Source organism: Melanostigma gelatinosum (genome assembly GCF_949748355.1).
Source record: "Melanostigma gelatinosum genome assembly, chromosome: 15".
NCBI lineage: Eukaryota > Metazoa > Chordata > Actinopteri > Perciformes > Zoarcidae > Melanostigma > Melanostigma gelatinosum.
The window spans coordinates 4422807-4440306 of NC_136648.1; the positions used below are offsets into that span (position 1 = coordinate 4422807).

General features: G+C 44.4%; 1 protein-coding gene across 1 annotated transcript in view; it reads left to right on the forward strand.

The window, feature by feature from the left end:
* cadm3 (cell adhesion molecule 3) overlaps positions 1–17500 on the forward strand; it is a 73673-nt gene that overhangs the window by 24281 nt on the left and 31892 nt on the right. The window contains exon 3 of the mRNA XM_079285667.1: positions 9675–9824. Coding sequence (XP_079141793.1) covers positions 9675–9824 — 150 coding nt within the window. The remainder of the gene's footprint in view (positions 1–9674; positions 9825–17500) is intronic.

Here is a 17500-nt window from a genome sequence, read left to right on the forward strand (position 1 = left end):
CTTTAAGTAATGTGAAAAGATATCCTTAAATCTATGCAAACACAACACACAAAACCACTTAACAATGACCACTTAATAAGTCATTTACAATCATAATTTGTCATGCATATAATGCATTATAGAATATTATAATGAATTACAACTGTGGGAATAATAATATAATAATAATAAATGTCAGTGAGTGAACAGCAATTCATCATTGACCTTATAAGTCAATGTTTTATAATGTGTTATGATTATTGTTATAAGGCATTATGACATTCATGAGCATATACCTATAATTTATACAATGCTATTAGCAGATTATAAAGCATTATAACTTTGTTATAATGCACTATAGACATGGGTGTCACAGAAAGTTTTACCAAATACAAATAATTGAAGTAAAGGAGGCCACGTTTAACAGCAGCAAAACGATCAAACTGTATCCAAACATCCGTTTGACTAAGTGTTTTTTAATTTGAAGATTTGGGGCGAAATGTGTTTGGAAAGTAGTGAGCGTTCGACCGGATAAACAGGACTTGGATTATACTGCACAAGTTGCGTGAGAGTTCGTAAACGGACGCTTCGATGTCGTTTCTAAAGTTATTAAACGCGTCCCCCATTTGACTTTCCTTTGTTTTTTTTATCTCCGCTCACCGTGGAGGCATGAGAGAAAAATACAAAGTTTTCCTCAAGCATTCCAGGGAACACAGGCGCGAGTAATCCATATACAGTTGGTCATTTTGCGGTGGGTGAAGCGCTCCTTTAATCTGCCTCCGTAACATCCTCCGGTCTTCTGAGAAGCCGTTCCCTCAAGATATACTGCAACCCGTCTGCAGGGATTTGCTCCCATTCAGCCGCAAGAGCATTAGGAGGGCGACCGCTGATATCGGGCACAAAGTGAAGTCCAACCGCTTGACCTCACTTTGTGCACAGAGGCATTGTCATGTTCAAGCGGGAAGGAATGAGGAAGCACACAGTACTGTCTCCAATCATTGCACCCTGCAGCATTACAGTTGATCAATTAGAACGAAGGGGCTTAACCCAATCCATGAGAAACAGACGAAGTGTATACGTATGATGTGACAAGTCTTGCAAACTCACAACATTTTCTCCCCAATGGCACCACCTCAGCACCATTTATATATTCCCCCACTAAAAGGTCTGTAAACCCAGTTTGTCCAACAAATTTCTTCACAATTGGCACCAAAATGTGTGTCTGCGTGATTGTGTATTTCCCATTGAAACTTTTTTTTTTTTACAGCCTTCTCGTTATTATTGCTGTTTTGAAAGATGGGTGTTGTCTGCTCGGAGGTGGAGAGAGAGAGAGAGAGAGAGAGAGAGAGCGAGAGAGAGAGAGAGAGAGAGAGAGAGAGAGAGAGAGAGAGAGAGAGAGAGAGAGAGAGAGAGAGAGAGAGAGAGAGAGAGAGAGAGAGAGAGATACTGGTTCTCGGGTCCTTAGAGGATCCAGTGATCTTCGTCAAAAGGGCAGACTTCTGGTAATTGACTTCTCATTTCTTTAAGTGGCCTATTGGCAGGGGCAGCCAGTGCATTTGCCAAAGCATTAAAGATTTCACTCTCTTTATCTTCCTCTCTCTGTGTGTGTGTGTGTGTGTGTGTGTGTGTGTGTGTGTGTGTGTGTGTGTGTGTGTGTGTGTGTGTGTGTGTGTGTGAGTGTGAGTGGTTCAGATGGACAGATAAAGCTAAAGTTATCTTTTTTTGGTATCAAATGATGATTTCTGGCTGGTGAGCTTTGGAGCCGTGCGTGTGAACTAGTAAAGGGCTCTTCTCTTTGAAATCAAAAACATCTCTCCGTCTCTCCATCTCTCCATCTCTCCATCTGTCCGTGTCCAATCCGTTCATTGTAAAAGAAGCTGAGCTGGCACAGCTGTCAAATAATGAGCAATGATACCAAAGCATATTTCTCCTACATTACATTTACTGTGCAATGAAACTCATGTGTCTGAGTGTTTGGTACTCGACCGATTAGCGACCGAATAAAGCACATCTGACATTTAGGTACAGGTTCAGATTTTTTTTTAAGGTCTGAAGCAGCACCTTCCTCACGGGACTCAATGTGAATGGGAGACAAGACCCAGACCTCGTTCTGTGCAAACGTGCTCTCTGAAGTTCATTTAAAGTTAATATGAAGCTTCAAACAGTCTTAAAGCCAAATCAAGTGGGTGCCTTTGCTCTGACAGTTGCATTTGTGGTGAGTTTTGTCCAGCCACACCTCTCGACAACACAACAAAATAAAAAATCTGATGATAATGCAGAACAACTCGATCGCCCGACAAGAGCGCTGATGGATGATACTGCAAAAACCCGGGGTTCCATTCAATGCCGATGTTTCTCTTTTCTTTTTATTCTCACTTTCTCTCCTGCATGAAAGTCGGACCCCCGTCCTTTCTGCCTCTCTACAAAAGGGCCGCACTATTTCTTGCACTGGCACCGACCGAGGGCCGCTGGATGTCATCACGAGGTGCAGAATCGTCCAATGTGAGACTAATTCCCAGAATGCACCTAGCTGCGCTGAATTGGCCTTACTTGATATTGTGCCTTTCGTGGTGCCAAAAAAAAAACAATTGACATGTAGCGAATCTGAGGCCTTTGTGGGCTGTGGGGGTGTGACACAGACTTGTACATGCCACTACCGGGAAGAATCCTGCCACGGACCAGCAGAGGGTACCGAGGGAACAACAGAGAGGGCGTTTCGTACAAACAAAGACCTGAAATTGAGTAGATACACATTTGGTTTGACTGAGGAAGGCAGATTTCGTCCCCCATCACCAACAGTGAAGTCGCCTCACACAGAGGATCACCTCAGATGTGCATGGAGAGGACTCCGCATGCTTGTTGTATTAAGATGGCCAATCCTTTAAGTCTTATCAGCACTCACTGCTTGCTCTTTCTCTCCACCCCACCACTTCCTCATCATGTTGTGTTCCATCCCTCTGTCTCCTTTCTGACTCTCTGTCCTTCCACTCTGCTCTACTTCCCTCCATCTCGCTCTCATTGTTTTTGTTATGCTCTTTCAGTCTCTTTGCCCCCTTTTTCTAAGTCACCCTGTCATCTCTCCTCATTGGTCTCATCTATCTATCTATGCTTATTTCTGCCATGTCCTTCGCTCACCTCTCTCTTTCACTCTGTCTTTGCTCTTTCTCTCTGTTTCTCCCCTGTTTTCCTCCATCTCTCTCTCTCTCTCACCGCCCCAACTCTCTCTGTCTTTCTCTCTCTGGCAAATCATTATTCTTTTTCTTTTGTCAGCAGTGATGCTGTTGCCCTTTTCTGCGAGCTGAACCCCTCCTCCCTCCTCCCTCCTCTCTCTCTCTCTCTCTCTCTCTCTCACCCCGCTCTCTCTTTTCTTTCACATAGCGCTGCTGTTGCAGAGATACTGCTGGGCTGTGATGGGAGTGGTGTGTGTATGTGTGTTTTATGTGTTGTGTGTGTGTGGAGGGAGGGAGGGGGGGGGTCTAGCTGGTGGAGGATGAGGATGAAGAAGCAGTGGGGGAATTGTCTGAGCTAACTATGTTTGACAGGCAGCAGAGGAAGGGTGGGCGGCAGGGTTGGGGGTACTTGACGGGGAGATGGGTGAACTGTTTTTTTATGCCTCACATCATCCCGATATAAAGTCTGAGCAGCAGGTAGCAGGGAGAAAAACGACAATCGCTCGGAAATCAGGCAGAAAACAAAGCATTTGCGTGTTGGTCTCAGTTAAAAAGTATGTACATCTGCAATGCTTCACATTGCAGATGTTTCATGTTGTTTATTCATTCACTGGTCAAATGTTCTAAAATCTGGCTTGGAGTTTCATCGTTTGTCTCACACCAAACAAAGGGGGTGGGGGGAGGGAAGAAGGGAGGGAGGGATAAAAAAAAAAAGAGCGGGGAGCTTTTAGAGGGTAGAGGTGGGCAGAAGGGTACGCATACACACATATACTTATAGATACACACACACACACACACACACACACACACACACACATCTACCCAGGGGGATGGGTGGTGGTCGGGGACAGCTGGGCATAGATGGATGGTGTGGGGGAGGTGTGTGTGTGTGTGTGTGTGTGTGTGTGTGTCTTCCTGAGTGTGTCCTCTGTGCTCTTTGTGTGTTCGCTTCATGTTTCAACTGTATATGAAGTATTTTTAAGCACATGTTTGTGTATTTGTGTCGTTCTGTTCTTTGTGCTTGAACATGCATGTCTGTCTGTATGTTTCATGAGCGTGTGTGTGCGATTCGGGGGCGCGGTGAGGTTGGTGGGGGTGAGGGGGAGTGGAGGGGATTGTCAGCATGCTTGCAGCGTGTGTCGGTGGATGCCTCTGCGTGTGTGTAATGGTCTGTATCGCACCATGCCATATCAAACCGCACACTGTTGGCTGAATTTCCCATCAAATGTGGACAGCGTCGCCAGCACCATGACACATGGCTCTGGCTGTCACACACCACAGTGCCGCTGCAACAGAATATGGATGCACACGCACGCCAGCGCACACGCACACGCACACACACACACACACGCACACACACACGCACAGCCTCAACCACATGCAGATGAAAAGCATCTCATAAATCACGCAGATACTTCGTCCCACACGCTGCACAAACAGATAAATTCCTCCCTGCAAAACAAATACAACTGCGTGCAAACACACACACACACAGACACGCACACACACACAGACACGCACACTCACCGTTAACAAGCCTCTTTAGACTCACACTCTCACACGTGAGGAGACGTGTACGCTCTTTACTAACATTGAGATAATTACCTCCTTGCAGAGCAACCTACACCCTCTTGTGCAAACACCTGCAAATACACACACACCACACATCCATGGACATGTAGATGGAAATCTCGTCTCTCACACACACACACACACACACACACACACACACACACACACACTTAGCTCAGACCTACATGCTGAAAGTGCACGGACACGCACACACTTGTTTTACAGTAGACAAAGTTCATTAACCTGCCGCTCATTAGCAGCAACACTGTAAAGCTTCCCAGGGAGAACGAGGGAGGAAAAAAAGGAGGGAAAGAAGGAATTAAGAACGCCAAGAAGTAAACGAGATTATGAGGAATGGGGGAGGAGGGGGGGAGGAGGCTGGACAGAAGGGCAAAGAGGTGAGGAAGGACGAGAGGAAACTGAGCAGGACATCGGGGCAGATGGAGAGGGAGAGGAGGAGGAGGGGGGGGGGATGGAGGGAGACAGATGGAGGAGGAAGGAAGAGAGGGGGACGTGAACATGGAGATGGTCAATGTGGTTAGAATTGTTGTTCTTTTCAAGGAGTGAAGGAAGCGGTTTATTTTATTAAAGGAACAGTTCAATAATTTTGGGAAACGCTTGCTTCGTTCCCGAGAGTACGAGTGGAGGTCCAAATTAAAATTCCTTCTCGCCTTAAAAAGCTCTTTCCCCACAGACCACCTTAACAGATGTCTTTAAAACTGACTGCAATAAAGGTCCATTTTTACTCTCTCTATTGTGCATTTCTAAACCATTATGGTTCAACGTTTGCAAAAGCTGTCCAATGCTTAGAAAAGCTACGTTTATTTTTTTATGCCTCACATCATCCCGATATAAAGTCTGAGCAGCAGGTAGCAGGGAGAAAAACACTCATTCGGAAGCAAACCAGGTAGCAGAGCGTAATCTGCTGTTCGTTCGGTCCATTAAACAGTAGAAAACTGTCAAAAGAGTCCATCACAACATCACAGAGCCAAAAGATATTTGCACATGATCCAAAATGTTTGCGACTCAAACGGTCATGAAAAGAGAGCGCAGCAGTGCCGTAGACTGCACCTGAAACAATAAAACAGCAACTACTACTAGAATGAATATAATTTGGTTCTTCAGGAGGAACTGAGTGGACCTTTTTAGTTTAAGCGCCTAATTCCGTCTAAAGCTACAAATTGTCATTTCCGTTTTCGTTTGTCACCGACAAACGAGAACAGGGTGTGATAATTAGATTTGTTCCCTCGTGATGGTGAAGGAGCTCCCAATAGTCAGTGCTTTGTTGGTGTGTTTTCTGTCTTTGTACAGGCTAAGTGTTTGCCACCTGCATCCAATCTTAACGCTACGTTAAACACGCCCTGTATGTATTCGCGCAGGCTTGAGATGGATATCGATCGTCTCGTCTAACTCCCAGAAAGAAAGTAATTAAGCCTCTTCTTAAAAAAGGGGGGTTGGGATGAAACTATTCCTTGAAGTTTTTCCATTTTTCGATCATGTGAAGTGTGAGGGCCCTCGAGGGTCCTCACACTTCACACCGGCTTCCTCCCTCCCGTTTTGTTCATACACAAACACTTTACCGCCTCATTTTAACACCCACCCTTATCCATCCGTCTTTCTCTCCCTCCTCCTCCCTCCCCTCCCTTGATTTCATATCCCAGTCAGCGCTCTGTCACCTTGTTGCCAGCCGCGGGAAAGTGTAAATTGTGTTGCTTTAAATACCCGTGTCTTCGGTGGGCTTACACCTCGAGGGGGGAGGGGAGGCGAGGAGGCGAGAAGAGAGAAGAGCAAGCCACAGTGTTTAACTTAGCGTCTGCTCAGGATAGATATAGGTCTCCCTGTTCGTTTTTGCAGCTCGGGTGTTTCAGCCTGTCTTAACCGTTCAAACTCTGGCTGAACTTCCTTTTTTAACTTTGCTCTGAAGTAGCTTGAAAGGTAAGAAGAACAGCTGTATCTGTATCTGAGGCTTATGGGGGTCATGCAGCTGGGGAGTGACTCTGTAGTGTTTGTGTAAACCAATGTGGATGGTTTGGGAGTTCCTCTCGGGACAGTTGGATGTGTTGTGACGTTTGTCAACCACAGAGAATTAGATCTTATTTCAAATGGGCCAATTTGAATGCACACTGCTGCTAACCCCACCCGTCTGAACATACAATGAATGCTTATATGTTCATTTGAAATATCGCTGCAAGGTTTATACATTATCATGCAGTCAAATTCTCCAAGTAAATGAACTTATGTGTGATTAATATTTTGACCGACGGGCCTAACAAGGTTGCCGCCGCGCTCATATACTGTACATTAAGTGATTTGTAAGCATTAGCGGAGCTTTAAATTCAAGATGCGGAGTGCTGTTTAATCATCATTAAAACATATTACTCAATAAGAGTGAGATTAACCTTTATTTATTAGCCCGCATTCATTTATAAAGAAAGTTTTTGTGAGCCACTATACACGCACAGTCTGCTCTGTTTCGCCGCTGAGCTCCACTGTAGGATTAAAAGGCACTCCAGCTGTGATAATGAACAAGCCACGAGTGCTGCAGGGTCTTTTCTTGGCCCGTTAGATTTACCCCAGCCAGTCCGCGGATCGAATCGGCAATCTTGCTGCCACCTCCCCACTTATCTAACCTTTAGGCCCTCAGTGACCAAGATCAATAACTTGAAAAGGAAATAAAAGACTTTGAAATGACCAAATCATCACCTATTGCCACTGAATTTATGGAAGCTATCCTCTTCAGCTCCTCTGGACCTGTGGGGTGGGTCATTACTTATTACAAGGGCGAGCTTAGTTTAAGCCCACAAGACTTTCTGTAATTTCTGGCGGCGTAAACATAATGCAAATTAGATGCAGATGGTGTTATGCAAGTGTTGAACAAATGTTTTGTTTCTACATACTTTGAGGATATATCTAAAAGGAGGTTTAAAGAGGAAGATGGCAACGAGTTGAGCGTTGGAGAAGGCTGCGTCTGCCGTTCAGTCCAGCGGTGATCGTATGAACTCAGTGCTTGGATTTGCTGCAGATGAATGTTACATATTCTGTAAAAGAGCTAATTGACCACTGAACTTGCACAGGTGTCACTCTGAGCCTGCAACACGGGTCTCGGTCAGAAATGCCAGCTCATCGCGGTTGGGTTGATGATTGATGCACTGGGACAGCGAGTTCAGCCAAAGTGTTCATGCCGAGAAGAGCAGCTCTTGCGATCAGCCGCAAGAATTAGCCCAAGACGCTATTAAAGGAGACACTAATCCTCGCTGCACTTGACCACACATTCAGCCCTTAGCCATCATGGTGCTTAGATAAACTAACCACAAGGTCAGGGCTGCAGTAAAACACCAGAGGGGCAGGGAGTGACTTACTCTGACACGCAGCGCTCTGGAAGTCTCTGAGTGAATCCTACCTCCGAATCCTCTCAGCCCAGAGGCAAGCCCAAGACTTTTTTTTCTTTCTTTCTCCTCTCACAACTTGTGTTTTTCTGAGATTTTGAACCGGCCATAAAACTGGCTTTAAAACGTCAAAAGAAAGATACCAAAAAGTTGCCGCCTGCCTGATCTCGCGCTCTGAAAATGTGTGTTTTTGATGCCGCGTGCAGTTGGTTTGCTCGCCTCCACTTCTGCAACCTGTCTTCACACCTTTCATGTCTTGATGGGAGTTCCGCCGAAGCGCACTTAAACAGATGTTCTTCCTGCAAAAAAAATAAAAATCAATTCCACCGCCGGTGCAAGGATGTGATAACGCTCCACGCCGAATATAAACCTGTCTCCCGCTTGACAATTTGCTTCCAATTAGACTATTTATACACGCCGTGTTTGCAGGGGTGAGGACACCGCTTTAGGGCATTTCTTCTTAGGAGATGTTCCCTCCGTTGGCTTGCTCTTGTTGTCAATTATACCATATTTTTGTTTTGCTTAAGATTAGGTTGAGTTGAGGCACGTTGTGAAGTGAGCGGGAAGGGAGGGGAGAGCTCAAAGCATGGCTCTCAAAGCTGCAATAACATAACCCGGCAAAAAGCACAGTAAAGCGGCCGGGCTCGGCATTACTTACTAATACGAGGGGCTGCGTATTTCAATATACATCCCTTATTCTGATTCACATAATCGTCTGCCAGCCTCGCTGAATCCACAGAGCGGACTTAGCCTGCACCATCACCCGTTATCAAGGGAGCGCTGTTAAATACCGTGATTTGAGCCAATTTGAATACTGTTACACACCCAGTTCACTGTTCAGTGGTTTTGTGGTGTTCCAGCTCCAGCCTTTAGAACCAATTCATTATGCTGGGTCATTTGTATTCTCTTTCTCTTTCCCTCTGACCCGCTCATTTCCATAATTCCTGTCCCGTTTGAGCTCCTTCTGAAGCAGCCAATGCATATGCATGGCGTTAGGAACCGACACGGATATCGACAAAAGAGGGTTACGAAGCCATTAAATGTATGAGACGGTGCTCTTGTTGTTGCTCTGACCTGTCGAGAGCCACTCTCCGCCGCGGTCTCTTCATCGTTGCTGGTCCCTCAGGTCCTGCAGTCTCTGGGTGCCAGCGCTGCTCCTGACTCATTGCTCTTACATTGGCCTCGCAGACATGCAGCCAGATCGCCATTTGTCTGCTTTTTCTGTCCCTCTGACAGCATGTCCCTGTGTGTGTATGTGTGTGTGTGTGTGTGTGTGTGTGTGTGTGCGTGCGTGCACACGCATTGCGTATTTGCTTTCAGGAAAGACAGATAGAGATGTATGGATAATCTGACAAGCGGAGAAAGAGACGGGCGGGGGGGAGTTAGAGAGAAAGAGGGAGTGATGCAAGTCATGCATTTTGTGGGTTCATTTGATTTGTGCTACTCTTTTTGCTCGTGTTTTCATATCAGCCCATTGTCTCTGACTTGTCTCTGTTGCAGTTATATCGCTCTGTCTTATGATTATTCACCCCCCCCCCCCTCTCTCTCTCTCTCCCCCGTTACTTAGAGGACGACCCCTTGCAGCCAGTGACCTCAGATGAGACGGTGTCCGTGGGGGGGACTGTGACACTGACCTGCCATGTGCCCGAGAGCGATAACTCCTCACTGCAATGGTCCAACACTGCACAGCAGACCCTGTACTTTGGAGAGAAGAGAGGTGAGAGGGGGGGGGGATGGAGAGACTATGAAAGTTTCAATAAAGCAACCGCACACAATACATTCATATACGACTAATTGGCTTCGTCACATATATTCTGTTAGAAAACTATTGGTTAGGATACGGACAAAGTTAAAAGTTAGCATCCCTTCATGTGCTTCATGTAAGTGTTGACTTTTTCAATCGTTAACGACCACAATCTCTCTAATTATTGTTTCATCTAATTTAGTGATATACTTCAATTTCCAGGAGAGCGTTAACAGCTTGCAGATACTTTCAGAATGAGTTAACTGAAGCTCCATTTACATGTCAGTTCACACGTCACATCTGTATGAAATCCAGGTGCGATTTGATGCACTTCTGTTGACACTTATAGCAACATGCCTGCATCCCTGTTGGCCAGATCACAGATCTGATTTCAATCCGTTTTGGTGTTTCCAGGCTACGTGCAGATCGACACATGCAGGCCTTACTCCAGCACGAGTGAGACGCAAGTTTTATCGTCTTCACAGGCGTGCGTTCATGCCCCCACGTATACGGAACATTAAGAGGTTGAACCAATCGGGGATCAGATGAATGTCACAACAGCTTGGTGCGCCTTCAGTGTCGCGTGTTCGAATCTCTTGAGCAGATATGACAGCTTGTTTCAGTGCCACTTCAGCTGCCATCATCACAAGGGACAGAGCGTTTAGAGGCTGTACTTCCACTTTACTGGGCAGAGTAATGATAATATATGCGTCTTGAGGAGACAGATTTATCAGCATCTAGAATGCGTCTTGGATGCAGTCACACTTTTGATCGCATTGCTGTCCTCCAATCTGCCCCAGAAGCATGAAGTAACTGCATGTAAAAAGGGGGTCAATGTAAAAAAAAACATGTTTTCTACCAAACATATTTGCTCATGCACATCCGCTTCGTATGAATGTAATTGTTAGGAGACAGGTTTGCATAAACATGTTTTTGCTTTTTCATCTTTTCTGAACAAGGCACGAACAACTACTTTGTACTCACTGGGTCAGAAAGCGTTGTTCAAGAGAAAACGCTCCGAACAAAGACATTAGGGAACTGAGAGAGCAATGTAATGTTGCATGATTCACAAAGTGCTCAATATGTGCAACAACTTTTGATGAAAGGATGAAAACAAACCTCAGAATCTGACGGACACAAGTGCTTCAATGTTTCCAATTCAAACAGCTACTTATTTTTTTAAAAGACAAATTGTCTGATGAATCAATTTATTTGCTACCCGATGGCCGAACGGCTGTGAAGCCAGACCGGCTTTTGATGATATTTTGAAAAGAGAGACTTTCCACTCCTTGGTGAAATTGTTTAGCATCACACAACAGACCCGGTATTTTAAAAAGAAAAAAAGATGGAAGGCTAGCGGTGTGAAACAAAAAGAAAAACTGACACTGTAAATAATGACTGACATTATAAATGTCGCGCTTTGGTGCTAGTGATTACTTTTGCCTTTGTTGGCTCAAACCCATGGTTGAAAAGATCGTCAGGAGTGAAAAGAAGCACAGCACCCAGTTTGAGTGTGACGACCAGGACAACATTACGAGGCTATGATTGCAATAAAAACACGTCTCCTTTTTTTATTTGACATGATGAAAAAAAAAAAATGCCCCTAAAGGGGGATATTTAAAATCCAATCATTTTAGAGGAAACTTAAATCCTGACAAGTTTAAATGTTAGCTCCAACTTATTCTGGTCTGCCTCTTTTCAACAGTCCAGCATCACACAACAGACTTGGTATACTTGTGAGTGAAAAGAGGAGCGAGTGGTCCAGATGGAAGGAAGGACGGGTGGGAGAGTTGGAGAATTAGATACCAGGGCGGCGAGAGAGCTAGAACGACTCCCTCGTGCACCAATGCAACACTTAACAGCAGAAGGGAAGTGATGGAGAGATGGAGTTAAGAAAGACGAGAGTAGACGGACACAGGCCGAGGAGTTGTCATCGCAGAAGGCCAACGGACGATTTGGAGCAGAGAGAGGCGAGATAGAGGGAGGGAGTGAGGGAGGGAGCTGGGGAAGGACAAATGGAGAGATCAGCGAGTCTTTACTCCGGATGGAGCTTCAACCACAGTCGAGAGGAGAGAGGCACTTCTCTGCAATGATAGAACACTTAAAGGCTGACCTCTTTGGTGGGAATTGAGAAGCGTAGTGGTGGAGGAGGAGGAAGGGGAATGGGAGAGAGGAGGAGGAGGAGGAGGAGGGTTATATGGAGCAGAAACTCCCCACTGCAGTGGTCCAACATGCACAGCAGATGCTGTAGTTTGGAAAGCAGAGCGTTTGAGAGCCTGAGAGGGGAGGGGAAGATGACGAGAGCTCAGAACTCAACCCTTCATCCATGTCTTCTCTTCTAGCAGCATATGGAGAGAGAAAGACGAGACATGAAGGTCTTGGGAGTAGATAGAAAGATAGTGGAGGGATGGAGGTGCGTACAGTACAAAACTGAGAAAGGAAAGAGAGAGAGCCGAAGGAGGAGAATAATTGTAAACAGAAGGCAAACATTTTTGTAGGAAGAGAAGCAGATGGAGAAAATGAAGCCAGGAGAAAGAAGAGATATAGTTTTTCACTGTAATTAGCTGTTGATATAACGAAGAAAACCTACGTGTTAAGATGAACCTGAAACGCAGCTTTGGTTAAGTTTAGGCACAACATCCTCACTTAAACCTGCATTCCTTGGCAGCGTAACAAGCTCGAAACACAAAACTGGCATTTTATCACCTTGGAAAACTGTTTTTGGCTGAAGAGATGAAGATGCAGATTTTTAGAAAAAGAAGCAATTCCAATTGACAAATGTGTTTCCAAAATTCTCCTTTCAGCTACATTTTGCTCTCCGCCAACTCCCTCGGGAAGTATCCAACTGTTTAGCAGCTCAGTGCTCCACTATGCTTACCAGCTATTGCTAACTGTTGTTTGCTGAGCAGGTAGCCGACAGTCTGTTTATTATACTGGAAAACATCTGCCTGTTGTTGCTGGAAACTGTAACGTTTGCTCCATGGAGCTGAGGGGAACTGCAGAGTTGGGGGATAATTCTCTGTGGATTTGATTTCTTTCACATTACACATAGAGATTTTATGTATTCTTTATCTGAAAATAATGATCAGTGCAGCTTTAAATTGAGGTAGCGATCAAGGTTGAAAGAAACCACAATTTACTGTCATAATCACAAATATATTTATATGATGTTTGCTGTTTTAATCAGATTTGTTTCCTTGCCACAGAAAGTCATTTTTGAAAACGTTCTGCTCGTTAGGGTTGAAATGGAACTTCGCCATCTCCCGCACATGACCGTCCAAATAATTCTTGCTCGGTAGTTTACTGAAATTGTCCAGCCAGGAAGGGAAAGTCGAAGGAAGGACAGACAGATTAAGACGGTGAAATATTAAATAGGCTGGAGGGATCGCAAAGATGAGGCAGAAGGAGGGGAAAGAGTGAATGAAAATCCCGCAGTGCTTCACTATGGAAATGATGTCTGGAGATGGAGAAGTAAATATATGCAGTTGGCCCGAACAGCAAAGCGCACAGACAGTTTTTGCTTCAGAGCGGAGGCAGCAAGAGATGGAGGGATGACGGCATAGGGTACACTAGAACTGGAACAAAAAAGGGGAAAGAAATAAGCCAGTTGATTGTCGAGCGGAGGAGAAGAAGAGGAGAGAAATTAGGGCTCTTCTCTTTCTCTTGTTAACACTGCACAGCGTGCACTGCGCTTTGGAGAGTTGAGACATGAGAAGAAGGAAAAAAATGGAGGGGTGGAAGGGGCGGCAGGGAGAGAGGGAGGGACGAACAGCGTGATGTGAGATAGCAGAACAAGAAGAAAATGATGAGTGACAACCCCTCACAGAGATGGCCTCCACACCGCAGAGCAGAGACTGTACTGCCGCGAGATCAGAGATGGCAAATTCAGAGAGCAGAAAGACATGAGAGAGAGAGAGAGAGAGAGAGAGAGAGAGAGAGAGAGAGAGAGAGAGAGAGAGAGAAGAAGAACCAAAGACAGAAGCCGAGTGCTTTTCGTCACTCATTACTTTAAACGTAATCTAAACAGATGTCCCCGTTACACAAAAGAAATACATACATGGCCAAGAAAGTAGGATCATCATCACAGGCTTGGATGGAGAAGAAGAAGAGGAGAGGAGGAGAACGGGCGGTGAAGAGAATGGATATTACATTACACCACAGAGGAAAAATCAACGACAATGTATAAATGATGCAGAGGAGATACAGGGAAAGAGAAGTTGGATTTAATTCATGGATTAGAAAAAAATTCGTAATCACACATAATGTGAAAAAAAATCAAAGCCATGGCTGTGATGTATAAAATGTCGAGCGAATGAGAGTTCTGCAACTATAACTGGCGAGATGAAGATAAAGCAAAACAGGAAATTAATTGTTAAGGGACACAAAGCTCAGTTGTGTTTATTAAAGCAGATACTTCTGTCCTGTATTAATCTCAGCGTGAACATTTACAGCGAAGAAACCTGTCATTCCATGGCGAACACAAATGATCTGATAGCTGAAGCCAACACGGGATATTTGAATACGTTTTAAAGCCTTAATTCTGGATAATTTATTTTAAGACCCTTTTAAGGACCCAGAGATACCCCGGAGGGAACGTGTGGGAGTGGATGGGTGGATGGATGAGGGGAGAAAAGAGAAGACCCAGTGCTGCTAATAGAAGAGATTAAACAGAGTGGAAAGCATGAAAACAGATGGGTTCCTACATTAATGCCAGACTACCAGGAGACAGAGAGAGAGAGACGTTGGGATAAAGAGATGGACGCGAGGGAGATAAAGACCGAAACTTTGAAATCAAGACAAGGAAAGGGAAACAAACAAGGACATCACATTTACATATTTGGCTTTTAGCTGGTGCTCTCATCCAGAAAACGACTGTCTTCTCAGGAGTCTCGATAGCTTCCGAGCGAGTCGGTAAGAATAAGTTTGAGCGCTAAAGTTCCACTTAACATCGTGGTTGAACTGCAGGCTCCAGGGAGAGCTCGCTAGAATAGTGAGCCCAGCCGGCAAAACACTCATGAAAACCACAGAAGAAAACTGTCAGTGAAAGGAGATGAAGCATCCTGACAGACAGTTCTCATTCTCCGTGCTTCATTCTGAGACTCTGACCTATGAAGAACGCACCACGGTGCCTTTGGCAACCCTGATTATTTTTCCCGAGTAGTCGTTTTGTCCACAATATGTCAGCAAACTGTGACAATTGTCCATCACAGTTTCCCAGAGCACAACATGATGTCTTTGTATTCCACATCTTCATCGACCAGAAGTCCAAAATGCAAAGACATTCAGTTCCTTCTCCCTAAGTTCGAAAAAAGCAAGAAAATAACCACATTTGAGGAGCTAAAAAACAGAAAGCAACAAAAATTGTGTAGTTTAATATTGTAATCCCATTTCTAACTGGTGTGCTGTGTGTTATACAATGGTGTCCTCTTACCCTGTTAGTTTTAGATACTATATGAAATGCCTGACTGAGGTTACTGCACCGAAATGTAGCAACAAGTTTCCCAAGTTAAAGGACAAAAGACATATTTTCTCACTTACCTCTCGTGGTCTCTGACCATGCTGATTACATTTACATGCACTTGTGCACAGTGTGTGTTTTGGTGAGTTAAAGACACCTTTTCCACCCCTGAAGTTGTATTTTGCATATCACAGATGTCGGCACTAAATATGGAGAAAAAATGACTTTCCTCCGTTGTGAAAGGATTATGTGACAGTCGCACAAATTGGATGCTGTATATTTTCAGCCGGAGAAATAATGATTAATAAAGAAACCCTTTTTTTTCATAATTTAAGAACCATCAAGTCATCAAGCTTTCCATCACACTTTCCTTAATTCTGCTAAATCTCCTTTCTGTACAAGCATGAACCATTTTATATACATTTTAAGCTGCATGCATTCACTAACATGTAATGAGTCCAGGGGTGTGCCTTCATGTGCGTATTTTACTCAGGAAACAACGATGAAAGTAGAATAAAACACTCACAATTTGAAGTTTAGCAAACACACCTCACCAGAAAAAGAAAATCTGGATATAAGCTCTCAGTCTGGCTATAATTCTATTTATTTGTCATCTTCCTTCCTTTCCATAACAGTATATAAGCAGACATCACACAGGCCTCGTACGATTTAACAAGGTAATGGCTCTCTGGTGATTTATAAACCTTGGTGGACGGGGAAGCTCTCGCCTAGCGCGGGGATATTGAGTCGGCAGACTTTTACTGTGGTAAAAATGACTGTTGTTGTAAATCATCTTGTTAAAAAAACAGGCAAAGCACTTTTAAAGTTTACGGTGTTGAGGACTCGTAAGTGAACAGGCACAAAAAAACAACATTACAATTGATGGTCAGATCCACACCGAGCCTGTCAGAGACCGAGACACTGCTCCACATGCGGGGCGTGAGATGTGTGTTGATCTTTTTTTTTGACATTTTCTGAAAAACCATTGATCCACGTCGCATCAGTCAAAGTTTTCTTGGTGTCTGCGAAGGCTCTCTGGGGAACGTATTAACAACCATCGCAGGATTGAAAGACTGCAGGAGAGACTTTTGAAATCGAGCACCTGAACGACTTCTCTCCTTTATCCTCTCCCTATCATCCGAACTCTATATTCCAGATGTACTTAAAACAATCACGTGTAATGGCAGACGAGTGCAAGGAGAAGAAAGAGAATGGAGTACAAAGAAATCAAAGTAAAATAAAAAAAAGGCAATTTGATTTTTTTAGGTTAACGAAGTAAATGTATGAAAAAGATCTCGTGTGATTCAGAAATTGGCCTTTTGCCGCTCACCCACAGATATAAAAATAGAAAATCACATAACCAGGCATGAAACAGAACAGACATGCATACATTGCATAATTATTGTTCTGGCTCCACACAATCATTTATTCCTCATTTAAATGTTTAATAAAACATACTGTGACAGTTGTGATTGTGTAGGTCTCTCATCATTCGCCTGCACATCACTTCAATAGGTATTTAATTTTTTTCTCGGGCTTATTCGTTTCCGCCGCTAACGCTATCCTGAGCGCCGTCACTTAGCGTGTAGCGCTCACCATCAGATAAGCACTGTTCGCTCTGTCAGCACTGTTGAAATGGTTTGCACTGTTAGCACCGCTGGCTGCTAGCCGCTGGCTCAGCCGTCGTCATGTTGAGAGCCTTGTGGAAGCAATAGATTTCTAATTGAGCACCTTCATATTTCATCCATACAGAAACTGAAGCGTAGGCGACTTCCTGGAGTCTTAAAAAAATGGACAGAGCTGTGGCAGCTGTTTCCCCTTGTTTCCAATCTTTATTCTAAGCTCAGCGTCTCCTGGCTCTAGCGTCAAATCTAACGGACGGATATGAGAGTGGTATTGATCTTACTCGCGGCATCAAAGCAAATTGGCTTATTTCCCAAAATGGCTAACTTTTCCTTCAAACTAGCCTCTTGTACAAGTGAGATTAAACCACATCAGGACATCCGGTCTATAGAGATAAAATAAAGAAAACGAGCTGCACACACGTACCACACTGTCAAACAACTCAAATCAAAGCACTACAGGGCATTAAAAGATATCAAGACAATATTTCCCTCTTTACTATGCATTCGTCTGAACTTGTGACTTGAAACATGAGCAGCGAAGTAAGTGATGGCACGCAGACAACCCA